The sequence below is a fragment of the Eptatretus burgeri genome, chromosome 12, assembly GCF_056783735.1.
Source record: "Eptatretus burgeri isolate ZD-2024b chromosome 12, Ebu_testis_v1, whole genome shotgun sequence".
Classification (NCBI taxonomy): domain Eukaryota; kingdom Metazoa; phylum Chordata; class Myxini; order Myxiniformes; family Myxinidae; genus Eptatretus; species Eptatretus burgeri.
Genome location: NC_140972.1, coordinates 71,204,446 through 71,232,390, shown reverse-complemented (window position 1 = coordinate 71,232,390; position 27,945 = coordinate 71,204,446). Strand labels below are relative to the sequence as shown.

At 45.3% G+C, this 27,945-nt stretch overlaps 2 protein-coding genes and 1 pseudogene across 2 annotated transcripts in view; 2 read left to right on the top strand and 1 right to left on the bottom strand.

Moving 5' to 3' along the window:
• Positions 1–25,401, bottom strand: part of LOC147015890 (receptor expression-enhancing protein 1-like) — a 71,921-nt gene extending 46,520 nt beyond the window's left edge. Inside the window, exons 1-2 of the mRNA XM_085848456.1 lie at positions 25,219–25,401; positions 10,261–10,333 (exon numbers count right to left, since the gene is read on the bottom strand). Coding sequence (XP_085704582.1) covers positions 10,261–10,333; positions 25,219–25,250 — 105 coding nt within the window. The 5' untranslated portion in view covers positions 25,251–25,401. The remainder of the gene's footprint in view (positions 1–10,260; positions 10,334–25,218) is intronic.
• On the top strand, positions 11,409–17,680 carry LOC147015891 (uncharacterized; annotated as a pseudogene).
• Positions 25,402–26,692: 1,291 nt separating the features above from the next.
• LOC147015889 (protein FAM200B-like) lies at positions 26,693–27,325 on the top strand. Its single transcript, XM_085849135.1, has one exon. The coding sequence runs from the start codon at positions 26,693–26,695 to the stop codon at positions 27,323–27,325; it is 633 nt and encodes a 210-aa protein (XP_085705261.1).
• Positions 27,326–27,945: the final 620 nt, after the last annotated feature.

Here is a 27,945-nt window from a genome sequence, read left to right as displayed (position 1 = left end):
TGTGAGGCCGGCCCGAGCGAACAGCATCTGCCACACTGGACACTCCACTTTCTAAACTTCCTGTCCCAGTCGTACACCTGCTGCAGCAATAAACGTGTCACCATATTGCATTTTCATTCGGTGATTGATTTCACTGGGATTCACACCCTCATTTCCCAAGAAATGGATGACAATGTTGCTCCTCCATGGTGCATGCTTCAAAAGGAGCTGCCATCTTGGAAATGCTCCACTGACAGCATATGCTCAATGTTGCCAGATCTAAAACAGACAAAACATGACTCATATAACCTCAACGTCTGAGGCTCTCATTGGCTTAAACTGGCATAGATATAACATATGGCATCTACAACTACACACATTACATTCTCGATCTCGCCATTTTAAGGTTACTTATTGACTGCCGTGTGTGTGTGTGTGTGTGTGTGTGTGTGTGTGTGTGTGTGTGTGTGTGTGTGTGTGTGTGTGTGTGTGTGTGTGTGTATATATATATATATATATATATATATATATATATATATATATATATATATATATATATATATATCTTGTACCATACACACAGAACCTCGGTTCTGCAGAAGCAGCTTCCTTGAATGAGGGTTATGCTGTGGATGGTTTACCATTGCCTTTCCAGCAGTTGTTAGGGCAGGAATTTGGAATTTAGCCATGGTGTCGGCAATAGCTCACATATTCTTCACAAAGGTCACTTCTTCTTCTTCTTCTTTCAGCTCGCTCCCGTTAGGGGTCACCACAGCGGATCAACCATCTCTATTTCGCTCTATCCTCCACATCTTCCATTGACACTCCAACCACCCGCATGTCTGCCCTCACTGTATCCATGAACCTCTTCTTTGGCCTTCCTCTTCTCCTCCTGCCTGGCGGCTCCATCTTCAACATCCTTCTCCCGATATACTCCGCTTCCCTCCTGAGCACATGTCCAAACCATCTAAATCTCGCCTCTCTCACTTTGTCTCCAAACCGTCCTACCTGCACTGTCCCTCTAATATACTCATTCCTTATCCTGTCCATCCTTGTCACTCCCAACGAAAATCGCAGCATCTTTAACTCTGCCACCTCCAGCTCCGCTTCCTGTCTTTTTGTTAGTGCCACCGCCTCCAAACCATACAACATAGCTGGTCTCACTACCGTCTTATATACTTTCCCCTTCACTCTTGCAGCTACCCTTCTGTCACAAATCACTCCTGCAACTCTTCTCCACCCACTCCATCCTGCCTGCACTCTCTTTTTCACTTCTCTCCCACACTCTCTGTTACTTTGGACAGTTGATCCCAAGTATTTAAACCCATCCACCTTCCGCACCTCAACCCCTTGCAACCGCACCATACCACCACCCTCCCTCTCATTTACGCACATGTACTCCGTCTTACTCCGACTATCATTCCCCTTCTCTCCAGTGCGTACCTCCACCTCTCGAGGCTCGCCTCAGCCTGCTCCCAACTCTCCCTACAGATCATGATGTCATCCGCGAACATCATAGTCCATGGGGACTCCAGTCTGATCTCGTCCGTCAACCTGTCCATCACCATTGCAAACAGGAAAGGGCTCAGAGTCGATCCTTGGTGCAATCCCACTTTTATCTTAAACCGGTCCGTCATTCCTACCGCACACCTCACCGCTGTCACACTGTCCTCATACATATCCTGCACGATCCTCACATACTTCTCCACCACTCCCGACTTCCTCATACAATGCCACAACTCCTCTCTTGGCACCCTATCATAAGCTTTCTCTAAATCCACAAACACACAATGTAACTCCTTCTGGCCTTCCCTATACTTCTCCATAAACATTCTCAAAGCAAACATTGCATCAGTGGTGCTCTTTCCTGGCATAAACCCATATTGCTGCTCACAGATCGTCACCTCTCCTCTCAACCTAGCTTTCACGACTCTTTCCCACAACTTCATATTGTGGCTTAACAACTTTATCCCTCTATAATTTCCACAGCTCTGCACATCACCCTTATTCTTAAAAATCGGAACCAGTACACTTCATCTCCACTCCTCCGGCATCCTCTCACTTTCCAAGACTTTATTAAACAATCTGGTTAACAACCCCACTGCCATCTCTCCTAAGCACTTCCATGCCTCCACTGGTATACCTTCTGGGCCAACCGCCTTTCCACTTTTCATCTTCTTCATAGCTGTCCTCACTTCATCCTTACTGATCCACCCCACTTCCAGATTCACCATCTCCACCTCTTCCAACCTTCTCTCTCTCTTATTTTCTTCATTCATCAGCTCCTCGATGTACTCCATCCACCTTCTCAACACACTCTCCTCGCTCGTCAGCACATTCCCATTTGCGTCCTTTATCACCCTAACCTGTAGCACATCCTTCCCAGCTCGGTCCCTCTGTCTTGCCAATCGGTATAAATCCTTTTCCCCTTCTTTTGTATACAACTTCTCATACAGCTCGTCATATGCCTTTTCCTTGGCCTTTGCCACCTCTCTTTTTGCCTTTCGCCGCCACTCCTTGTACTCCTGCCTACTTTCTTCATCTCTCTGACTATCCCACTTCTTTTTCGCCAACCCCTTCTTCCTTATACTTTCCTGTACTTCCTCATTCCACCACCAAGTCTCCTTATCTTCCTTCCTCTGTCCAGATGTCACACCAAGTACCTTCCTAGCTATCTCCCTCACAACTTGTGCTGTCGTTGCCCAATCATCCCACCCATCTTTACCACCAGCCAACGCCTGTCTCACCTCCTCCCTAAATTTCACGCAACAGTCTTCCTCCTTCAGATTCCACCATCTGGTCCTTGGTTCAGCCCTCACTCTCTTCCTCAACCTCACCTCTAAAGTCATACTACAGACCACAAATCGATGCTGTCGAGCTACACTCTCCCCTGCCACCACCTTACAGTCACTAACCTCTTTCAGGTTGCATCTCCTGCTTAAGATGTAATCCACCTGTGTGCACTTTCCTCCATTCTTGTATGTCACCCTGTGTTCCTCCTTCTTGAAATACGTATTTACCACTGCCATTTCCATTCTTTTTGCAAACTCTACCACCATTTGCCCTTCCACATTTCTCTTGTTGAGACCGTACCTACCCATCACCTCCTCATCCTCTTTATTCCCTTCCCCAACATGCCCATTGAAATCTGCTCCAATCACCACTCTTTCATCCTTGGATACACTCTCCACCACTTCATCTAACTCACTCCAGAAATCTTCTTTATATTCCATCTCACACCCCATATGCGGTGCATATGTACTGAAGACATTCATCATCACCCCTTCAATTTCCAACTTCACACTCATCACTCGGTCAGACACTCTCCTCACCTCCAATACCCTCTTGACATAATCTTCCTTCAGGATTACCCCGACACCATTTCTCCTCCCATCCACACCATGGTAGAACAGTTTGAGACCACCTCCAATGCTCCTAGCCTTAATCCCCATCCACTTGGTCTCTTGTACACACAGTATGTCCACCTTTCTTCTCTCCATCATATCAGCCAACTCTCACCCTTTGCCAGTCATCGTCCCAACATTCAGAGTTCCAACTCTCACCTGCACACTTCTACCCTTCCCCCTCTCCCACTGCCTCCGGACTCGCCTTCCCCGTCTCCTTCTCCTCCTTCGCCCAGCAGTAGCACAATTTCCACTGGTACCCTGCTGACCACCGGTACCGGTGGCAGTCGTTGGTAACCCGGGCCTCGACCGATCCGGTATGGAAATTCGTTTTGTTGTCCGCATAATGATTTGGCATAGGTTTTTACGCCGGATGCCCTTCCTGACGCAACCCTGGTCGCCTCTTACGACACACAGGGATATGGTACACCTATTCTAACCGGGGCATACAGTGGGCCCAGTACAACTGGTACTCATTTCGCCGACCTCGGAAGGATGGCAGGCTGAGTCAAACCCCTGCTGTTTTCGATTTGGTATATATATATATATATATATATATATATATATATATATATATATATATATATATATATATATATATATATATATATATATATATATATATATATATATATATATATATATATATTAATTCAGTGTCCCAACGGGGCTTGAACTCAGGACCTTTTGGGTCCCAAACCACTGCCCTAACCACTGCGCCAACACCAGGCTAAGAAGTCACCAGGTGGTGACTTCTTCACAAAGGTCACTGTGGGGTCCAATGTGCACCAACTAATGCTGGCAGACAGGTTAACCTTCAACGTCCATCCGAGGGACGCAACACTTTGATGAATCACCATGCCTATGAAACACCGGGATGGCAGCTTATAGCTGGGTCGGGATTTGAACCCAGGTTAGACCAGCTTAGAGGTGTGTGTGCATACCCATAGAAGGAAATTGTGGGGAGGGCCATATAACAATCCCATAATGGAATGGTGCTGGAAGCACCGCCCACCTTGCTGATATACTCGTCAAGGAGGGGTGGGTGATAGTTTGTTGTGGGACATGTTAGGGTGGGAGGGCCAAAGAACAACTTGCAGCAGCAGCAATCTCATAATGCAATGGCAACATAATGCTGCCAACTGTATTACAATTATGTCAGCCAGCATGGTGTACGCTTCAAGAAAAGTGTTCTTTTGACCGGGCTGGCTGGGTGTAATGAAAAAGGATTTGGAAGGAAATTTAGACGCCTTAAGCAGAAATGTAAGACATTGTTAATTATTCGAACAAAGTGTGGTGACTATGCATGAAGCGGTGAAAGAGAAGAGCGGCGACGTAAAAGGATAAAGACAGACAGAGACACTGTCAATTTATTTATTGACAAGTAATGTTGCCACTACTTGTACAACAAATATTGAATATTTGAATATTGAATAAATATTGTTTTTGAATAAATTGACAAATAAATATTGAATCGTACGAACGCTAACTCACAAATCATTGATTATTATCAATGCACATTTTGCGTTTTCTATTATTGAGAGACAGCAAATCTATTATTGCATGACAGTGGCATTCGTTAATAAAAGTTGAACAACACAAAAGGTCAATCTGTCATGTCGGAAAAAAAGGCAATCCACTGTATTCGGGACATCAATTCGGATTGGTAATGATCATGCTCAAATTTATTATTTTGGCCTAAAATTACAGATATCAATCTTGTTCCAACGTAAATTTGTTCAATTATCTCCCAGCAACACTAAGCAATTTTTCTCTCTAGAATATTTAAAGATACATAGAATCAGAAATTAGTTTAATGAATAAATATGGTTTTGAACACCTAATTGTTGGTTGTTTTTTTCTTGAATAAATATCTTTAAATTAAAATATTAATGCTTTTTTGTTGTCCTTGTCAGCTCGATTGCCCCCCCCCCCCAAAAAAAAAAACGGCGATGTAACTACGTCATATATCGTTACGAATCTAGCAGCCATTTGCACACAAGCAGAGAGCAGTCCCCGCAGTTCAGTTATTTCGACAAGTATGTGTTCATAGTCAGGGTCCCGTCCCGATGTCTAATGGGAATTTCGTGTGTGCGCTGTGAGTTATTTTATAGTCAGGTTTTATACATCTACTTTAACAACAGCGGCACCATCCCTCACTCAACCCGGTCGTCATTGCCCACGTGTTTTTGGCTGAAGGCGTGGGTGGGGCCTCCATCTCGTCAGATCGAGGCTCCGCCCCGAGGAACGGTATGGAACGTTTCCTCCAGCCAATGAGCAAAAGGCAAGCATCGCATGCGCACCCCAGCCAATGGGAGGCCAGCGTGCCGAAAGCTACTACGGAGCCTCTTCGGGGGCGGGCCTCCGAGACGCCTTGACACACCCCCAGAGACGCCTCGTCCAATCAGGAGGCTGACCACCTCAGGGGCGGCCCCGCCCAGCCAGATGGGATGTTCGCCCCTTGTCCAATCCGGAGGAGAGTCCCTCACAGCGGTTCCCTCAACGCGCGGGGGAGGGGAAGGATAAGGGTAGGTGGCAAACCGTTGAGAAGGAGAAAGAAGAAGCCTCGTCTTGCCTGCTGGCATTCTCATCTACTTGCGGGTGCTCGTCTCGTCTGGTCCGTTCCCGTGCTGGCTAGCGTCCGTTGCGTCGTTCCTGGTTCCTGGTCCCTGGTGCTGCGTTGTTGGTGACGGGTTCGAGTCCCGCCACCGGACAAGCACGACCAGACAGCATGAGGAGGACAGGTGCAAGAATAGGCCCCTGCCCTCAGCTTGCCTTTCCCTCCCGAGCTGAAGGGCCAAATAAAGGCCGCGGCCACCATTTCTTTGGGTGTGTGTGTGTGTGTGTGTGTGTGTGTGTGTGTGTGTGTGTGGCGCCAGTCTGCTAAGTAGAACTCTTAAGTGCTTTTCGCTCACTGTACATTGCCTGCATTTCTTTTATTCAGATAACTCTGCTCTTTGTGTGCTCCCCTCCCAGATTATTGTTTATAAATAAACCCCCGTGTTAAATGTTCTAGTTGGCATGGTTCGGGCTTGAGAAATAGTAAGGCCGTTGGTGCCGTAAGTTGTCATTGGGACCTGCGCGGCTCTGGTAACTCCGCTCGGTACCTGCGATTCGGTTCGGAGAGTCGGCGGAGGGTGTGATTTCCCCGGTAATTTGACGACGTGGGTACTTAGGTATATTGAAATTTGGCTATTGACCCTACCCCACGCCGTCAGAGAATTGGCGATCACAGTCCTTTAAGTGACCCGTCGAATCCAGAGTTATCCGGGGTGACGACCTTTTAATTCCGGGTGTTCGGTGGGAGACGGCTCTACTGCTCCACCTAGTGGTCGTTTATCACCACCGAACCCCGGCCCACAACAATATCACGTGACCCACTAAATCATCTCCAGGATACTTTTGTTTCGGGATTTGTGTTTACGTGCAGAGTACATGCCCTCTGTGTTTATGTGCAGCGTACATAGTACATACCCTCTGAAAAAGTACTGAGAATGCCAGCTGGATGCATTGTTGCTGGTTGTAGCAATCCAACCAAAGATCCAACTGTAAGGAAAATTTGGACAGACAAAGTAAAAGTGACCACAGGAAGGTGGTGTGGCCCAACTGCTTCAAGCGTCATTTGTAACGCCCATTTTGAAGATAATTTGTATGACACCGGCCTGTATTCCCAGTTTGTTACGAGTAGAAAGAAGCAATTGAAAACTGACGCGATCCTCACGGAGATTAGAGATAATTCTCATGGAATGGAAAAGAAAAAAACAAAAGAGCAGAACAGCTGTGGAAAAGTGCCAGGCACTGAGGGTAAGTAGCATTTAAATTTTTATTTTTTAACCCATATTTTATATTTAGCATTGGCCATGATCGTCAGCACTCCAGCAATCAATCTGCAACTTTACATTATATATCAGACATACGTCCAGCCGGAAGTAGGGCTAATAGTAATACATGTGTAGCTTATATGTGCCAAGCAGATAGATCATCTCCAGAAATGGAGAAAACTATGAAATGTTGAAATAATGTTTAATCACCGTGACCATGGTGCATAGTTTGACGGTAACAAACAACTTTCACATTTTAATGCCTGTTATATATGGCTGGCACAGGCCGAGCATGTAAGCATAGCAGGCACAAACGTTCAGGAGTAGAGAATCACTGTGTGCGATGCATGACGATACATGTACAATGTTGAAAGGGTCGACAAGTTAGAAAATGCAATAATTATTGTCTGACTCCTACTTTTGATTTATGAGCCAATTACCCGTAGGGTGATTAGGTTACACCCCCCACACCCACCACACACCCCACCAGTGAGACACACGCACACATACACACACACACACACACACACACACTTTTACTGTGAGAAAACTTACACATGCAATTCTAACAACTCTCCAACAAAAAAGGCCCAGCTCCCCTCCCAACTCTCTCATCTTTGCTCTCCCCTCCCCCCCCCCCCCGTCTCAAACCCAAGCCCTCACCCTTCCACTCCCAACCCTAAGACATCAATCCCCTCCTGCACTCAAGCCTTTAAACACCTTATACCTCCCCTCTCACCGAAAATCCTCAACCCCCCCTCCCCCTTCCAAAGTTATCTCATCTTTATTCTAACCCTCCTCCCGCTCATAACAGCAAATGGGCATTCCCACGTCAAAACAATGGAATATGTAACGTTTTCCACTCCCATATCATGCCATCACCGACTTCACGGAAACCCATCAGGGGCCATTCAAAAATTACATAATGCATTTTTTGCCAAAATATGACATCTCCACCCACCTGTAATGAATGCTCCAGAACGCTTCGACACCCCCTAAAATATTACATAACGCTTGATGAAGACACCCGCTTCCCCCTATTTCATACCTTAATCCCAGGATGCTATTTATCCCGTTTTTTAAGTTACCACAAACTATATTTGAAAAAGTAAAGGTGGTACAGTGTACCGTCAGTAAGACCAGGCAGCAGTCAGCAGCATCCTTGTAATGATGTCATCGGACTAATCACTCGGACTGATGTATTTGTTTCTAAATATGTTCAATTGCTTTCATTTCACACATGAGATGAAGTGTTTGTGGAAAAAAGCAATGATGGAATATAAATAAAGCCATTTGCTTTTATCATTAACTACCGAGGTACCCAACCAACAAGAGATGCCCAGCCGACTCGCCATGCACCGCCAGCAGCCATCACTGGACCATCCAGCCTGCTGCAGTATCAGAGTGACACGGAGATGCCTGACAGCAAAGATTCACTTGTTCTCATTTGCTAAAGTCCTCACCTGTCCCCATTGTTCATGTGATTAGATGGGATTGGCGCCATAGGGGTTTTAGCTTTCCTGTACTAAGTATATGTGATTCTCCTTGCGTGTTTGTCTTTTGAGCATGAGATCTGTTCCGTTTATCATCCTGTCTCTCCCACCGCCACCCACCTCACCCCCGTATTCCTTTAACAATTCATTTTAAATATAAGAAGTGTCTTCCCACCTTTCACTTACCATACGTTGGGAAGACCACCGGTTCGGCCAAATTGTACCATCTTAGGGAAATAATAAATTCTAACTGAGGCTCCCGCTATTAGGGCATGGGGAGGAAAATGCAAGCGCTCTGCACTCGCAGCGACTTTCTAAAGATGGTTTCGCCATTCAAGGAGGTATCAAACCTCTGGCTCAGATAATCTGGGTTAGTAGATGATCCTCTGACGTGACAACATAAACATACATACATGTATTAAATAAAGGACCAATGGTCCTGTAGCTCATCTGACTGGTTGCCAAAAAGTAGAGTGACAGATTGATCAGGGTAAAAATAAAAGCTGGATTTAAAATACACATTTTCGGTCAGCAAGTATTGACATGATGTCCCTGCTGTCTATGAGCCTTAGACTGAGATATTGTCCATTTCTGGTTTGATGATGTCACTTCCGGTTGTGTCAAAATTTGTCCTATTTTATAAGGAGCAATTCCAAGATGTCTACAATGTTTTTTTATGTTTTTTTTTTTTTCTGCAAGATATTGCCCACTTTCTGCATCATGACATCATTAGCGACCATATTGTTTTTCGGATCAGATTATTTTATTCAAATGTTCCCATAGGTAGTGGATCACACAATTTGTCTTGTATTGACTGGTTATAAGCAGTTTCAGAGAAGATTACGGTAGTCTAAAAGGTTTTCTTATGATCTAATATGGCTGCTTATGATCCATCACATGACTGATGACATCATTGTTAACAAATCTAATTTCCCTTCAGCGTAATTGATCCACAAATTTAAAGTTTCACATTGTCCGGTCAAGTGGTTTGAAAGAAGAAATTTGTCAGAGGTTTTGCTGCAATCCAAAATGCAAGGTCATTATTAGGGTAATACAAAATTTGTTTGAAGTATCAGCAACAGGGTATGCTCTTCATAATGATCATATAATATGTAACCTTATTTCAAGGTGTTACAGAAGTTTATCTAAGACATTCTATCACCAAGATCAACAATTCAAAACAGATAAACACTCCAAAAATCACTCAAAATGGTTGGGTTGGCTCATTTGCTGTTCCCATCTGAACACAGTGCTAATGATGCTGGGTTCTGAGGTTCAAATACCATATCTTATGAAGAAGTAGCCTTGCTGTTGAAGGCTGCTGTCTATCTGCATTTGTGGACAGGTAGAACTGTACATTATATCAACAGGAGGTCGATCGTGATATGCTAACCGCCATGGGAAGCAAGGAGAAGCTGATGTTTTGGGCGTTAACCCTTGTTTGTTCCAAAATGTTGGTCCACCGAAGAACCGTAATACATAACCAAAAAGAAGAATGTGCCAATGGGGTCGTGAAGCAATTTGGGTTGCATTGAACAATGTGTGCGTTTTAGTACAACTTACATATTCTCGTACGTTCTTTGTTCTGACTGCCTTGTACGAGGAGTAGGCTGGGTACAGGATGCCAAAAAACAATCTGAAAAGCAAATGTGAGATGTGGAAAAGATTTGTGAGAGCAAAGCATAAATTGAACACACACACACACACACACACACACACACACACACACACACACACACACACACACACACACACACACACACACACACACACACACACACACACACACACACACACACACACACACAATATGGCACTGGTTTCCCACCCCATACAGGTGTGGTGTGACCTCAGAGCAGCCAAATGGAAATTGGCTGAATTGAAGCCATTGACAGGAAGATGGTACTTCAAATCCAAAGCCAAGTAGCTCTGCTAAACTGACGCGTGATTATTGGAAAGGAGATATCCTCATACTCGCTCCATGCGGTGCCATGCCAATGGGTGTATCCCTTTGAGCAGTACCGAGCAACCAGAGTTTGTTATTCTGTCCGCACCTGCATCACAAACAGCAGGGGCCATGGTATAGGCGACTGTGTGGCTGTTTGTACACGTGACGTTTTTCACAAAATGACGGACAATTTGATTGCCATTTTGACCTTCGTTTTAGAGCATGTAATGGTGTACAAGTACATTTAGGGTATAATAAGTCAATAAGCATTGGCCGAATACAACCCTGTACAGTGCAGTGCCGTTCTCACAACTGATTTGCATTCGCTTACAGGAATACAATAGCAAAAGATGAACGTTAAATTTCGCACATCAAATCATGCTTTTGCAAATTGTTTAAAATTCGAACAATATTCAGTTGTGATTCCAAAGAAAAAGTGGAAGAAGAAGTGAAAGCTTTGATTGGCGTGTCTGATTTTGAATCACATAGCGATCAAAATGAACAAAATGAAGGAGAATGCACTGATGTCGAATATTTTTTCATGAATAATTTGGCTGTCACAATATATTTACGACTTATTTTGTTAAGCAGTATGTCGATTCTTTTTTTATTGTTGGCGCTCAGTTTAATGCTGACATTCCCACGATTCACTGTGGAGTGAATTGCTGTTTATTTAGGAGTTCATGGTGCTTGAGATGAGGTGCTCGACGAATCGCTGTAAATATAGCATAAAATAAAATGTGAGAATGGCGAACCAGGAACAATGGGTAAGTATATAGTCATGAAGTCGGTTGATCACGTAGCTAGAAACATGATGACTTATGGTGCTGTGGAACAAGGGTGGACGCCCAGTTAGTGTGGCTTGTTGACTGGGTTTAAGGAATCTCAACATACGCGTTGAAGGTGTGGTTTAGGGGAAGGAGGTGGTTGGGGGGGAGTAGGGAGGGGGTGAGTCACATGATCCATGACTGCTGAAAGCATAGTTTATAAAAACTTTTGAGTCGGTGAGATTAGAACTTTATGGACTTCAGTGTCTTGGCTCCCTCAACATATTAAAAAAATTAAAATAAACAAAATATCGTTTTATGCTTCGTCACAAAATTGGCCTCAGTGATTGAAGACATGCTTTTTACTATAAATAAATAAGTGTGACAGGATTATGGGTGCGACCTTCTGGAATTTGGTATTTGAGTGTCGGACTGCAATTAGCCCAACTCTGTTACTCGGTCTTCAAATGAAATAACAAACACCAAACTGCACCACCACGTTGGGGGTCTTCCTAACAAGCCTTATCATGTGTGGTGGATCATATCCAGAGACAGAACAAGCTGCATGTCTAGAATTGGTACATGTAATGATGATAAAGTAGCAACGATGATGAAACTTTCGCAAAACTTGCGAAATTTCATCAGCTTCAAACGCACGTGAAAAAATAAATCTGTTTTGATAAACTTTTGGCAAATAATCCCATTGGATTATAACTTGTGCTGAAATGAAATAATTAAAGGGATGATAGATTTAATGGTTGCACCCAATTGAAAGGACACAATGGTCATTTGCAGGGGGTGGGGGGGGAGTGTGGGGGGAAAGGGGAGGGGGAAAGGGGAGGGGGAAAGGGGAGGGGGGAAAGGGGAGGGAGAGAGAGGTGAGAAGAGAGAGGGGAGGAGAGTGTGGAAGGATCGTTTAAGTCGTGCTGGAGGTATCATTGGTAACTAGAAGGGCACTTGGTAGAGCGCATACCTCCGCCACATAATGCTTGATCCACGAGAACATATCGGGCCCAAAACATTTTTGAAATATCATGCTATACAGTACTATATCATTTTTGGTCCCATCTCTCAATGGTGAAGAATCACTTTATATATTAAATAATTCTTGTGTCCAGATCCGGATCTTCACCAAAATTGAATAAATTTTCCTTGTCACACACCCAACATGTCCACCAAGTTTCGTCCGAATCCGTCCACAACTTTTTGAGATATCGTACTACATATTACTTTAGCCCTTTCTGTCAATGGTGAAGGATCACTTAAAAAATTATAGTAGTCGGATCTGAATCCGGATCTTCACCAAAATCTAATCTGTTCATCCTTGTCACACACCAAACCTGTCCACAAAATTCAATCCGGATCCATACACAATTTTTTGAGATATCCTGTACACAAACAAACAGATGGAAAGGGGTGAAAACATAACCTACTTCACCTTCGATGGTGGAGATAATTATGGCAAACAAAAGCATGCATCAGCTTTCATCAGTCGGGGAGTATCTTACGAACTACCTTTTTCGTAAGTAACATTTAGTGCCCATCGCATTTTCTCAAAGGTTATTAAGAGTGAACCACAATGTGTGAACTGGTGGAACAAGTAGACCAGACCGGTTGGGGCAGGTAGATTATGCTGAAGGTCTTTAAATCAGCCAGCTGGGTTTTCATTGCCAATCACGATTCGACACAGATAGTAATACAACACATCTCCTGAAACAACTTCCTGAAGTTGAGAATCCAAATAGTATTACTGCTGTCTTTGGTCAGATAAGCAAAATACGTTTCAAGCCGAACAAAACTTTGAATCAGGGATCTCGTGTCGGTTTAAGAGATGATTTCTAATCAATATGCACTACATATAATATAGCACTACAGTTGAAATAGCAGTAATTGATTGAGAATATTTTGTACATGGTACCAGTGACCAAAATAAATAAATGAATGGTATACAGGAGGAAATAGTTGAAAGAACAAGTCGAGTATAACTTGTTTTTGTTCATCTGTGAAAAGGTGGCTTTGTTGAGTCATACTGCAGTCATAAATATGAACAGTATTAACGAGATTTGCAAGTATTTCCATCATGATTGACATTGCAGGATTATGCATGGGTAGAGGATGGCAGGATAGCCCAGAGATCGAGGATGCACACTCACCTTTGAGCTGTTTCACCTGGGTTTTCTTTTTTGTACACAGTCATGGCTCGTTGAAGAGGTATAACACTGAACGGATCAGGATGCAACAGAACAAAAGGAAGAGAGACAGAGAGACAGAGAGACAGAGAGACAGAGAGACAGAGAGAGAGAGAGAGAGAGAGAGAGAGAGAGAGAGAGAGAGAGAGAGAGAGAGAGAGAGAGAGAGAGAGAGAGACAGAGACAGAGACAGAGACAGAGACAGAGACAGAGACAGAGACAGAGACAGAGACAGAGACAGAGACAGAGACAGAGACAGAGACAGAGACAGAGACAGAGACAGAGACAGAGACAGAGACAGAGACAGAGACAGAGACAGAGACAGAGACAGAGACAGAGACAGAGACAGAGACAGAGACAGAGACAGAGACAGAGAGAGAGAGACAGAGAGAGAGAGACAGAGACAGAGACAGAGACAGAGACAGAGACAGAGACAGAGACAGAGACAGACAGAGACAGAGACAGAGACAGAGACAGAGACAGAGACAGAGACAGAGACAGAGACAGAGACAGAGACAGAGACAGAGACAGAGAGGGAAAGAGAGAGAGACAGAGGCAGAGAGGGGCAGAGAGAGACACAGAGACACAGAGACAGACCAACAGCAGGGTTGAAGGACAAAATAGAGTAGTTGGAAGTACAAAATAGGTGTGCACAAATAATGCTGTGGGAGGGGGGGTGGTGAAAGATGTGGAGGTGTAGAGGACAACGCGTGGGGCGGACAAGATGGATACAAAAGCAAACTCTCACCAAGGAAAATCTGGAAATTTAGAATTAGGTGGGGTTGGGTGTTAACCAGGATAGAAAAGATCAAGGTTTTGGATTGGGGATGATCTGAGATGGTGGTGTGACTTGGAGAGAAGAATGAGATTGAAGGGAATGTGGAAGTTGGCTACATGGGTGGGAAAAAAAGAGAGGAATGAATGAGTGGAGGAGAGCGGTGATTGTGAATTTTGGGAGTTTCCCCAGAAGGGGATTGATTGATTGGGTGGACCCCGAAAGCCCGCAGAAACTTGGGAAAGGGGTGGGGGGGCGGAGGACCATGGACCGAGCAGAGGGGGCAGGACAATAAAGGAGGCTGTCAACACCGGAGAGACCACAGACCTGTCTGTGAAGGAGTAGTGACAGGCCCAGAGACTCAACTTCCTCACAGGACATTCCAATATTCTTGAAGGCCTTGTTTTCCACGACATCAAGATGAGCAAGGTTTCCATGGCGACAAGTTTGAATCTCAATCTCAAACAAGCAATAATCTGTCACCCTAGTATTTCACCTCAAGTGTAAGGCCATCAGAAGGGCGTTTATCTGGAGCACCCGTCTGCCAGCACTGGGTGTCGGTGAACATCAAAGAGCACTTAGTGTCTTTTGTGAAGAGTGGGTAAGTCATCGTTGGCACCCTGAATAAATTCCAAATTCCTGGCCAATCAGTTTGTGAAAGACTTGGGCCAAAAACATTCCCCGACTGACCGAACAAGGTCTTGTGAATTATTAGTGTTGTATCAGGAGTTGCCCCCGGTGTGTGCCCCAGTTAGAATAGGTACACCGTATCCCTGCGTGTCGTAAGAGGCGACGAAAAGGGTTGGCGTCAGGAAGGGCATCCGGCCATAAAAACATCGCCTCAAAAGGAAACCATGATGAGTACAACTTATGGGCAGGGTACAGCCCGAAGTACCTCGTGGGGGTCCTCACCCCCTCTCATTAAAACTCAAGGTGGGGAACCCGATCTAAAGGCCCTGTCACACCTTGACGTTTTAACCAGCATATGCTGACAAATGAAAAATTTGGCGAATACGCTGGCACACGTCGAATACGTTATGGGTAAGTTTTGCATACGTTAAGAGCACGCTGAAGCACGCTGAAGCACGCTGGCATACGTCGTAGTACGCCGAGCTCGTCGACAAATTTAAAGCATGCTCAAAATTTTGACGTATGCCAGCATATGACTCACACGTTCCGCATACGCTGGCCATCAGTTGAAGGCACGTTATGCGATCGTTGACACACGTCGACACACGTTACTTGTAAGTCAAAACACGTCGAGGTAATGTCTAGCGTACCCGAAACTTATTTGTAACCAATGAGTAACGTGCTTTGAACCTATGTGTAACGTACCTCCAATGCATATTGACGTATATAGACGTATTTGATTGATGTCTTCCGGACGACCACAGAACTTACTGAACGTGTTTCTAACTTACAGCTACCATATAATGGCGTATTGGCAGCGTTTAGGGGAATTGGTATATAAAAATGGGCTTCACAGGAGGAACCCGTTAGTGTTCCAGACTCCATGGTTTTTTTTTTTTAATATATATTTTTTTTCGGCATGACGGTGATGTTGACACTTTGATTTCTCGTGCGGTTATGATTTAAATCATCGAGCGGCAGCCTATTAATAGGCTGTGCCACGTGATCGTCGGCGATACGCTGCCGCGCTATGCATAAGTTAGACTATCGTTGGGCATAGGTTGTGAACGCCGCCAACACGCTAAGCATTCATTGGTATAAGTTATCTACAAGTTATCGAAACGTTCTGTGTACGTTACTAATATGTTATGCATACGTCCAACTCGTTATTATCCGCCCAAAACTGAAAAAAACATCAATAGTTCAGCGTACGCCAGTGTTTTAAATCAATTTTGATACGTTGCCACACGCTGGCAACATCAAGGTCAAGGTGTGACAGGGCCTTAAGCAAGGGAGGAAATTTTTCCATTTATGATGACCAATCGTCTGATGCCCCACGTGGAGATCGGTTTCTGAGGTTTGGTACGTGGAATGTAGGGACAATGACAGGGAGATCAGGAGAAGTGGTTGAAACATTGGTCAGAAGAAGAGTGGACATATGTTGTGTGTAGGAGACACGACGGAAGGGAAGATTGTGAGAATGGTGAAGGGGAGGCAGGGGCAGAAGTATAAGTTTATGTGGCAAGGGTGCCCGGAAGGCGTGCATGGTGTTGGTGTCATGTTTTCTGAGGAGTTTGTAGACAGTGTAGTGAGTGTGACAGGAGCGAGTGAAAGGTTGATGATGGTGAGAATCATGATCGGAAAGCTCTTGATGAACGTCATCTCGGGATATGCCCCGCAGGTCGGTCGAAGCGATGAAGAGAAGAACATGTTCTGGTGTGCGATAGAGAAGTTGATGGAAAATGTGAAAGATGATGAAATTGTTGTGGTTGGAGGAGACTTGAATGGGCATGTGGGAAGGAGTCCAGATGGTTTTGAGGGAGTCCATGGGGGTTATGGATATGGTGTGAGAAATGGAGAAGGTGAAAGGATCTTGGAGTTTGCTGATTGAGCTGATTTGTTTATTTGTAATTCTCAATTCCAGAAAGCGGATAATAAGCTTATTACATACACGTCAGGTGGGTCGACGACAACCATTGACTACCTGATGGTGCGTAGGCGAGATAGGGGAAACCTCCGGGACAGAAAGGTGATCCCAGGGGAGGAGACTGTTTCGCAGCACCACCTGGTTGTCTGCGATATAAGGGTGAAAGGTGCGAGGAGAATTCATCGGGTGAAGTACCAACCGATGATGAAGGTGTGGAGGTTGAAAGAGGTGACAGTGAAGGAAGCATTAAGAGAGAGGCCGAGTATGGTTGAGGATGATGTGGTTGAGCTTGAAAGTGGTTGAATGTCAATGAAAGATAGTCTATTGGGAGCCGTTGGTGAGGTATGTGGATGGACAAAAGGACCACCGAGGCACTCAGAAACATGGTGGTGGGGTGATGAAGTTGGAAAGATGATTGAAGAGAAGAGGAAGAAGTTCAAGGAATGGCAAAAGGCGAAGGGTACGGTGGTAGAAGAGGCAGCGCATGAAAGTTATAAGGTAGCCAAGAAGGCTGCAAAGAAAGAGGGAGCAAAGGCGCAGGAGGCCTATAGGAAAATGTTCAGAGAACTCTTGGATTTGGAAGAAGGTCAGAGAGCAGTATTCAGGATTGCAAAGCAGATAGCGAGAGAGAGGTTTGATGTGACGGGGGTGAGTTGCTTGAAGGATGAAGTGGGACAAATCGTTGTGGACTCAGATGGAATTAAAGGAAGATGGAAGAGATATATGGAAAGGCTGTTGAATGTATAAAATGAATGGGATAGCAACATCGAGAGTAACCCGGTTTAAGGACCAGCAGAGAAGATAACTGAGAAGGAAGTCGAGGAAGCTATAAGAGCAATGAAGAGTAGAAAAGCAGGAGGGCCGACGGGAGTTGTGGGAGATATGTTGAAGACAGCGGGAAGTTGGGGTGTGAAGAGAATGACAGAGATCTGTAATCTGGTGGTGAAAAAGGCCGCATTCCAGTGGATTGGGAACCGAATACCCTCATCCCTCTGTACAAGGGGAAAGATGACCCTCTGGACTGTGGCTCCTACAGAGCAATAAAGTTATTGGAGCATGGAATGAAGGTATTGAAAAGGGTGTTGAAGAAGAGGATAAAGAAGAAGGTAAAGATTGACGAAATGCAGTTTGGATTTATGCCAGGAAGAGGAACGACAGATGCAATTTTTATTGTAAGGCAGTTAGTTTCAGGAGAAGTACATGGAGAAGAGGAAGAAGTTGTTTTTGGGGTTGGTTGACCTGGAGAAAGCATTTGATCGGGTTCCACGCGAAGTAATGACATGGGCATTGAGGAAGTTAGGAGTGGAGGAATGGTTGATCAGAGTAGTAATGGCCATGTACAAGAGAGTAAGCACAGCTGTAAGGACGAAGGATGGGAACAGTGGTGAGTTTGAAGTGAAGGTTGGAGTGCACCAGGGGTCAGAACTAAGTCCACTTCTATTTGTAGTTGTGATGGAGGTGCTGGCTCGTAGGGTAAAGGAGGGTTTACTGTGGGAGCTGCTGTATGCAGATGATCTGGTGTTGATTGCAGAGTATGGATGGACTGAAGGAGAAGATGAACAAGTGGAAGGAATGTATGGAGGCAAAAGGTTTGAAGGTGAATATGGGAAAGACGAAGGTGATGGCAAGTGGTATAAAGCATGTGGTAAGGTGGAAAGGACTGGGAAGTGGCCGTGTGCAGGAAGGGTGTCGGAGTGAACTCCATTCAGTGTACAATGTGTGCTGAATGGGTTCATCGAAAATGTAGTGGTGTGAGAGGGTCATGAACCAGTGTGGCAGCTACATTCAAGTGTAAGGTGTGCATCGAGGGAGCAGCAGATGAAGGAATTGTTGAGTTGGATCTTGGAGATGGTGTGAAGCTGGAAGGGGTGAAAACATTTTGCTATCTCGGAGACATGCTGAATGGAGAAGGTGGATCAGACTCTTTGACGGTTGCTGGAGTGAGATGTGCATGGAAGAAGTTTCGGGAACTGAGTGGTGTGCTGACGAAGAGGGGAGTGTCGTTGAAGCTGAAGGGAAAGGTGTATACTTCATGTGTGAGGAGTACGATGATTTATGGGAGTGAGACATGGGTAATGAACATAGAGCAGCAACAAAGGGTGGAAATGTGAATGGTTTGGTGGATGTGCAGAGTATCGTTGAGAGAGAGAGAGGAAGACAAATGATGACTTGCGGAAGATGATGAGAATAGTCTGTGATGGATGTTGTGAAGGGAAACAGGCTGAAATGGTTGGGTTATGTGTTGAGGAAGGATGAAAATGACTGGGTGAGAGGAGTGTTGGAAATCAGTGTAGTAGGAAGTGGAGGATGGGGAAGATCGAGAAAAACTTGGCTAAAGGTGGTGGAAGAAGAAATGTGGGAAAGGGGATTAAGAAGGGGAGATGCAGAAAATAGGGTAAAGTGGAGAAGATTGTCATGGGGCCCAAAAGGCTAACCCCCGCTTTAGCAGGGAAAATGGCCTTTAAATGCTTGTGTGTATCAGGAGTTGTAGTTGTCATAATAGTAGTTGATTTAGCCTTCTAGGAATCACATGAAATTATATAACATGAGTTGTACGGCCGCTAGTGATGTATTCACATTACGAGATTGTGTGGCAGTCCATCACACATCTACTGTGAGGAATAAATTGTGAAAATCATGAGAGAATTGCTGCAGACAGCACCCTAAGATAAACGGTTTACACCACACCAAATGCTTGTGTTATCTACACATACTTTTGTTTTTTTTTATATACACTGTCGAGGCTCGTATGAGAGCTGACACACAGAAACGCATAAGGTGAGCAGGAGACAAGAGGGAAGGAAAAAACAGTGGGGAACAGAGACACGAGGAGGTCTGTGGAAGAGAGAGGGATGGGGCAAGGTACACAGGGTAAACAAGATGGACATGTGGAAGAGAGAGGGATGGGGTGGGGTACACAGGGTAAACAAGATGGACACTACAGGGACTTTCAGGTCCTTACACGAAAGGGACTTTCAGCAAGGAAAGCAGGGAATTTGAAGGAGGTGGGTTTGGGGTGGATTAACGGGGAACAAAAGATCATGGTTTTGGATGGGGGAAGATAGATGGTGGTGAACAGCTGTTTTGAAGACCTGGAGGGAAGAGTGGGATTGAAGAGAGTGTGAGAGTTTGTTCCAAAGGTGGGAAGAAGAGGAATGAAAGAGTGAAGGTGAGCAGTGATTCGTGATTTTGGTAGTTTTACCAGAAGGGGGTTGCTGGCGGATGTGGCACGCCCTGCAGAAATATTGGGGGACATATCTCAGACAGAGCGGGGGGGGGGCTTAGGCCGGAGAGGAGACGGTACAAGACAGAGAGACCACCGACTTGCCTGTGGTGAGAGAGTGAGAGAACCAAAGAATCAGCCTCATCACAGCAGATACAAATGATACTAAATCCTTGGTTTCCATGGCGTGAAGCCAAGAAAGGTGAGATGCGTGAGGGGAGAGCAGTACTCCATCAGGTTGCAGACGGAAGCTTTGTATGTTGTCAGGAGCTCAAGTGGGCCGAGGAAGGACTTTGCACGAAGGACGATTCCCGGTCGGTGAATGGCTTTGGAGGCGAGCTTGGAAATGTGGCTTTTCCAGGAAAGATCATGGAAGATATAGACCCAGAAGCTTGAATGAAAGGATTTCTTCAAGAGGATTGTTGAGAAAGTAAAAGGGGGCGGGGGGAGAGGGGGGAGGGGTGGGTTCCAGACGGTCATTTCAGAGAGACATAGTGAGAATGTGAGATTTGTCAGGGTTGAAAGACATGTTGCACGTGTTGGGTCAGTTTGTGATTAAATCCAGATCTGCAGAGTGTGAAGAGGCTGCTGCTTGCTGATCTGAGGGATGACAGATGGTACAGCAGAGGGTGGAGTCATCAGTAAAGAGATAAAGAGGATTTTCCAGAGAGTCGGAGAGATCATTGATGAAAACTAGAAAAAAGAACAGGGCCCAGAACGCTACCTTGAGGAACTCCAGCCTGGACAGGAAGAGAGGATGAAAGAACTCCATTTAGGCTGCGTTGGCTGCGACACACGTTGGCTGCGACACACGTTGGCTGCGATAGGAGGGGAAGTCTGCGAGCCATGAGTGGAGATGGCCTTGGATACCATAGGAAGAGAGTTTGGTGAGCAGGGCAGGGTGCCAGACCGTATTGAAAGCACGTGATATGTCTCGGGAGATGGCTCTGATTTCATGTCCGGCAACGAGGACCTCCATCCATTGTTTGGAGAGGAGAAACAGCATATCCAGGGTAGACTGACCTGGTCTGAATCCAAATTGATGATCGGAAATGAAGCCATTGGAGAAGAGGAAGGATTTAATGTCTGAAGCGGTGATGGATTCCATTACCTTGCTGATGATTGGGAGTCGGCTGATTGGTCTGTCGTTGCAGGGATCCGGAAAAGTTTCCAATGTTCCCAGACAGATTAACTCACCAGAAGTTCTCAAACTTCAGAATTGGTTCAAACTCACTACGTTGTCTGAGCACAGCATTAAACACAAATTTTGTGAGTAATATACCAAAACGACAACAAACACAAATAACAACCAGAACCAGAGTGTTCAACACCTTCCTCCATGCAGTCTTGAGAAAAACGGCATGGGCAGGGTCTGCGAGCAGCAGATTTGATTGGTTGAGATTTTGTAAAATGCCGTAACATATTCTCCAAGAACTGCAAAACGGAAGGTTTTGAAAGTGCCAATAAGGCGATTTGTGTACTGCAGTGCTCAAGTATACAATTCAATTGAAGTGAAATGAAAATTTCAAAGGTGATACTGTGCAAAACAATTTTTGGAAGTTTAATGTCATTGATGCAGCATCTTTTACACCACCTTATTTAACATGTGACATTAGTTCCTCATGCCTGTTGTTTGTGTCCTTCACAACGTCGCTTACAATAAGTTTCCTGTTGGGAATGATTTCCAATCTTGTTTGACTGCCAGATCGGCAAACAGACTAAAAAATAATCTCACTCTCTCTGTGAAAGCGTGATCGGGACCAATTCAGAGCCAAAGTACTGTTCAAACTGCAGGCTCATTTTCTGATTCAGGTTATAATTAGTGTTCAAAGTAAAACATTCAATTGAAATGATGATGTTCCTCGATCATAAACTGATGTTTGTAGACAGACAGATAAACTGACAAAGTGAACTCATTGGTTAACCTTCGTGCGTGGTTCAAATCTTCTTACATCAAACAAAATTTTGTTGTGTTCTCTGACAAGCATTTTCATTTTCTGTCATTTACACCAAAATTAGAACTACAGCACAGGATTATAACAACGCATTTCTTCCTACTCCTACTTCTTCTCGACCCCAATTATTCCCACCTTGTGGGATCGGGAGGGAACGTTTCCAGACCAATGATTTCACGAGCCGGCTGACCAGGCCTGGGGTTCAACTCAAGGTAGTCATGGCAGGAACTTTGAATTTGTCCAGGATGCCAATGATAACTCACCTTCTCTTCATGATAAACACCATGGGATCATAAACTTCCACCAACTAATGTGAGCGTGTGGAACACCCCAGCTTGATATCCATCCGAGGGATAGAGCACTTTGTGATGCAACTTCCTGCCTGAGAATCACTAATCCCACAGTCATTAGTCTGGTCTGGAATGGAACCTGCACCATCCTGTCAGATAAATAGTAACATGTATTATTCTCAGCTTTGAAATCCATTCCCACGGCTCATCGATAACTGACTCGTCCATAGGGTCCATACACGGTGGAAGGCTGAGTCCCTGTTGTCCATACACTGGGTCTACACAACAGGGAATCAGCGAGGTGGTAGGTTGCTCGGCGGGAGGTTGTTGGGAGGAAGGTTGCTGGGAGGAATGTTGCTGGGAGGAAGGTTGCTGGGAGGAAGGTTGCTGGGAGGAAGGCTGCTGGGAGGAAGGTTGCTGGGAGGAAGGTTGCTGGGAGGAAGGTTGCTGGGAGGAAGGTTGCTGGGAGGAAGGTTGCTGGGAGGAAGGTTGCTGGGAGGAAGGTTGCTGGGAGGAAGGTTGCTAGGTGGTAGGTTGCTGGGAGGGAGGTTGCAAGGCGGAACGTTGATAGGTTGTAGGTTGCTACGAGGTAGGTTTCTAGGTGGTAGGTTGCTACGAGGTAGGTTTCTAGGTGGTAGGTTGCTACGTGGTATGTTGCTAGGCAGTAGGTTGCTAGGAGGTAGGTTGCTAGGTGGGAGGTTGCTGGGAGGTAGGTTGCTGGGAGGTAGGTTGCTGGGAGGAAGTTTGCTGGGAGGAAGGTTGCTGGGAAGAAGGTTGCTGGGCGGTGGGTTGCAAGGTGGTAGGTTGTTGGGAGGTAGGTTGCTGGGAGGTAGGTTGCTAGGCGGAACGTTGATAGGTTGCTACGAGGTAAGTTTCTAGGTGGTACGTTGCTAGGTGGTAGGTTGCGAGGCGGTCGGTCGCTGGGAGGTCGGTGCTTGGCGGTACGTTGATAGGTTGTAATGAGGTAGGTTTCTAAGTGGTATGTTGCTAGGTGGTAGGTTGCGAGGCGGTAGGTTGCTTGATGGTACGTTGATAGGTTGTAGGTTGCTACGAGGTATGTTTCTAGGCGGTAGGTTGCTTGGAGGTAGGTTGCTTGACGGTACGTTGATAGGTTCTTACGAGGTAGGTTTCTAGGTGGTCGGTTGCTAGGTGGTAGGTTGCGAGGTGGTAGGTTGATAGGTTGTAGGTTGCTACGAGGTCGGTTTCTCAGTGGTAGGTTGCGAGGCGGTAGGTTTCTCGGCGGTAGGTTGCTAGGAGGTAGGTTGCTAGGAGGTAGGTTGCTTGGCGGTATGTTGATTGGCGGTACGTTGATTGGCGGTACGTTAATTGGCGGTACGTTGATTGGTGGTATGTTGATAGGTTGCTACGAGGTAGGTTTGTAGGTGGTAGGTTGCTAGGTGGTAGGTTGCTCGGTGGTACGTTGATTGGCGTTACGTTGATAGGTTGTAGGTTTCTACGAGGTCGGTTTCTAGGTGGTAGATTGCTAGGCGGTAGGTTGCTTGGCGGTACGTTGATAGGTTGTAGGTTGCAAGGTGATAGGTTGCTCGGTTGCGAGGCGGTAGGTTGCTCGGAGGTACATTGAAAGGTTGTTACGAGGTAGGTTCCTTGGTGGTACGTTGATAGGTTGTAGGTTGCTACGAGGTAGGTTTCTCGGCGGTAAGTTGCTAGGAGGTAGGTTGCTTAGCAGTACATTGATTGGCAGAGCGTTGATTGGCTGTATGTTGATTGGTGGTAGTTTGCTAGGAGGTAGGTTGCTAGGTGGTACATTGATTGGCGGTACGTTGATTGGTGGTACGTTGCTACGAGGTAGGTTTATAGGTGGTAGGTTGCTAGGTGGTAGGTTGCTCGGAGGTACGTTGATAGGTTGTTACGGGGTAGGTTGCTTGGTGGTAGGTTGCTAGGTGGTAGGTTGCTAGGTGGTACGTTGATTGGCGGTACGTTGATAGGTTGTATGTTCCTACGAGGTCGGTTTCTGGGTGGTAGGTTGAGAGGCGGTAGGTTGCTCGGAGGTACGTTGATAGGTTGTTACGGGGGAGGTTGCTTGGCGGTAGGTTGCTAGGTGGTACGTTGATAGGTTGTAGGTTCCTACGAGGTCGGTTTCTGGGTGGTAGGTTGCGAGGCGGTAGGTTGCTCGGAGGTACGTTGATAGGTTGTTACGGGGTACGTTGATAGGTTGTACGTTGATAGGTTGGAGCTTGCTTGCTACGAGGTAGGTTTCTCGGTGGTAGGTTGAGATCTTCATGGGCTGAAAACTCGAAGGTATTGACTCAACTGATGCAAACGTTAAGCATTTTGAGTTTATTAAGAACAGTCAACAATCGTTGAGCAAATATGTGGCAGATAGATAAAGTTGAGCAAAACAATCGTTTTCAGTCGGTCGGGTTGGGCCATCCCTCCATGACAGCACCATCACCTGATGTCTTATAAACTTTAAAACAACTGGAACACCTGATGTGAAGAGGTACAATGTAACATCATTTTCCTCAGCAACTCTGATCCCGTTAACTTATTAACTATTATTATTACGAACAATTTGTATCCACCCCGTGAATAAGGACCGATGGTCGTAAAACGAACAAACTGCGTATTTTGCATGATGACCGTTAAAACCGCTCCCAGTGGCTTCACATTCAAAAAGGAAATCCGGTACGTCATCACTCAATATAATTAAATACCCTTTATGAAACGCGAGGGAATACACTCGAGCATTGTGAAAATGTCCTTGACATTAAACGTAAAGAAGTTGAATCTAATCAGAAAAAAACAATCCGAAATGAGACAAAAACCGTGCGACCGAGGAGTACACGGCCGACTCACACCACGAGCCGTGAAATGAGCCACGACACCATCGTGTCCTGCTGCCCGTCGGTCGTCACACCTTGGAGGAACTCGACGCCTCGACGACGACCGGAGTGGTGTTGTTGCGCCAACAACCCAACACCGGCTGCAGGTACAACGCCACGGCGCTTGCGCGGAACCGAAGACCCATTCAGAGGTGTCCGAGAACTGCCTGTTCGGTCCCCATGGCAACAAGAACGAGTTTTCATTTTTTTCCCTCAGCTGATTGTTATACAGTAGTCGTACTGATGTTGATGGGATAAACCAATATCCTTTTTACATTACATGACTTTATCTTAACCTTGGAAACGTTAAAAAAAAAAAACTGCATCAGAGGTTCCGCCCATTTCACTAATAATGGATATGAACCGTCGACTTTTAACGGGTCTCGGCAGTGTAAAGTGCAAGCCGCTTGGAGCGTCCGCTTGGAGTCTGGCAGGTTGGCAGTTGCAACCCAAGCCGAGTCAGTCTAATTCTGATGTTACAGAGCGTCGGTGCTGCCGAAGCAGTTTCTTGGCATTAAAGGTTATACTGGGTGGTTTTGACGTTGCTTTCCCAGAAGTAGTTACGGCTGGAAATTAGAATTTTCTCATGGGGCCGGCGATAGCTCACCTACTCTTCGGGAAAGACGCTATGGGATCTTCAACGTCTTCAAACTAATGCCAGCAGACGGGACGGGGACACCGAGGTTAACGCCCATCCGAGGGACGGCACACACACACTGATGAATCACCCGACGTACCTGTGAAACACCAGGATGGCAGTTTATAGCTCGGTTGGGATGTATATATATATATATATATATATATATATATATATATATATATATATATATATATATATATATAAATATATATATATATATATATATATATATATATATATATATATATATATATATATATATATCTATCTCGAATCGAACAGAGAGATAGATGATATTTCTGTTATTGTACGCGTATTCCATTGAACATCGTCAAGTTCATACATATTGTATTAATTTTCCGTTGTAACCTGTGGATCCGAAATAATTTGTGTATGCCTCACTCACAGGTTTCTTAGGTTTATTGTTTTTGTCATTGGCAGTGAAATCGACAATTTTTTTTTTTTTACAAATTTCGATGCATTGCCCACAGATCTGTCTGCTGTTGGCTTAATGGTTCGAGTGCTGAGCTTGGGATCCTCGAATCCTGAATTCAAACTGAGTTTGGGATCCTCGGATCCTGAGTTCAAATCCCGCTCGGCTGTTGAATTAATACCAGGTGGGGTTGACTCTGCCTGTCGTCCTTCTGAGGTCGGCAAAATGAGTGCCAGCTTGCTGGTATCCTGTGTCGGAGTGGCGACCCGTCCAGGGTTGTGCCCAATAGCCAAGAAGACTGTTTCGGCAGCACCAACGATCGACACAGAGTGTGGTCCCAATGGAGGGATGGATCCTGCGCACAGATCCGGGATAATGGCAACGACAGGAAGGAATGTCAAGCACAAGTATTCAGAGGACTACATCAAATTTGGCTTCACTTATCAAGAAAAAGAAGGCGTAGATTTTCCACAATGTGGTATTTCTTTCAAAGTCTTGGGGAATGACTCAATTAAGCCGGCAAAGCTGAAACTCAATTTTGAAAAGTGTCACCCCAACTTCTTACAAAAGGTTGAAGATTATTTTGAGCGGTGGTTATCAGCCCTGAAGCGGCAGCGCCTCGACTCAACAGGTGCATTCTGCGAAAAGACGAGCAATGCAGCACGCGCTTCTTACATTGTTGAATACAAAGTTGTACAGGCCAAGAAGCCTCATTCCATTGTTGAGCAACTTGTGCTCCCCTATGCAAAAGAGATGGTGCGGCTTGTTCTTGGCGAGGAAGCAGCAAGGAAGTTGAATGATATATCTGTCTCTAACAACACAGTGTCGAGATGGATAAGTGAGATATCACAGAACATCAGTGAACAAGTTGTGGATGAAATAAAGAAGTCTCCATTGCTTGCCGTAGAATTGGATGAATCGACTGACCACATATCGTGCTCTCAGCTATTGGTGTTCGCACGATACAAGGTTGAGAGACACTTCAAAGACGAGTTTCTTTTTTTGTAAAACTCCTGATACCACCGCAAAGGCTCAGGATATAATGGAGATTGTTAATTTCTTTCAAGTACATGGTCTGGATTGGGTAAATCTTGAAGGTGTCACAACTGATGGTGCACCTGCCATGCTGGATTCAAGATCGGGTTTTCAAATGTTGGTGAAACAGCGCACTCCAATGGTAACCAGAGTTCACTGCTTCATTCAAAGGGAAGCTTTGGTGTCAAAAACATTGCCTGATCAACTGAATGCCATTTTCAAAGGGTTGGTGAAGGTAGTGAATTCCATCAAATCATTGGCTCTGAACACCAGGCTGTTCAAAAGATTTTTTCCTGGAGATGGGTTCCAACTTTGATGTGTTGCTGTTCTACACTTCTTGTCAGCAGGGAATGTACTAAACAGAGTTTTTCAATTGAGAGAGGAGTTGGATTCATTTCTCCAAGCTCAAGGGAAAGAGGAATCCCGAAATGTGCTGACGCAGTCAAATTTCGAACTTGCGTGTCTTGTCGATATTTTTGCAATCTTGAACAAACTGAATCTTCAGTTGCAAGGGAAAGGTGCAAATCTGTTTTCACACCAAAGCATCATCAAGGCCTTTCTTGACAAATTGGAACTCTGTATCATAAGAGTCG

Bases quoted from the DNA above. Each gene is read 5' to 3' on its own strand.
- LOC147015889 (XM_085849135.1), top strand. From the start codon at position 26,693: ATGGCAACGACAGGAAGGAATGTCAAGCACAAGTATTCAGAGGACTAC.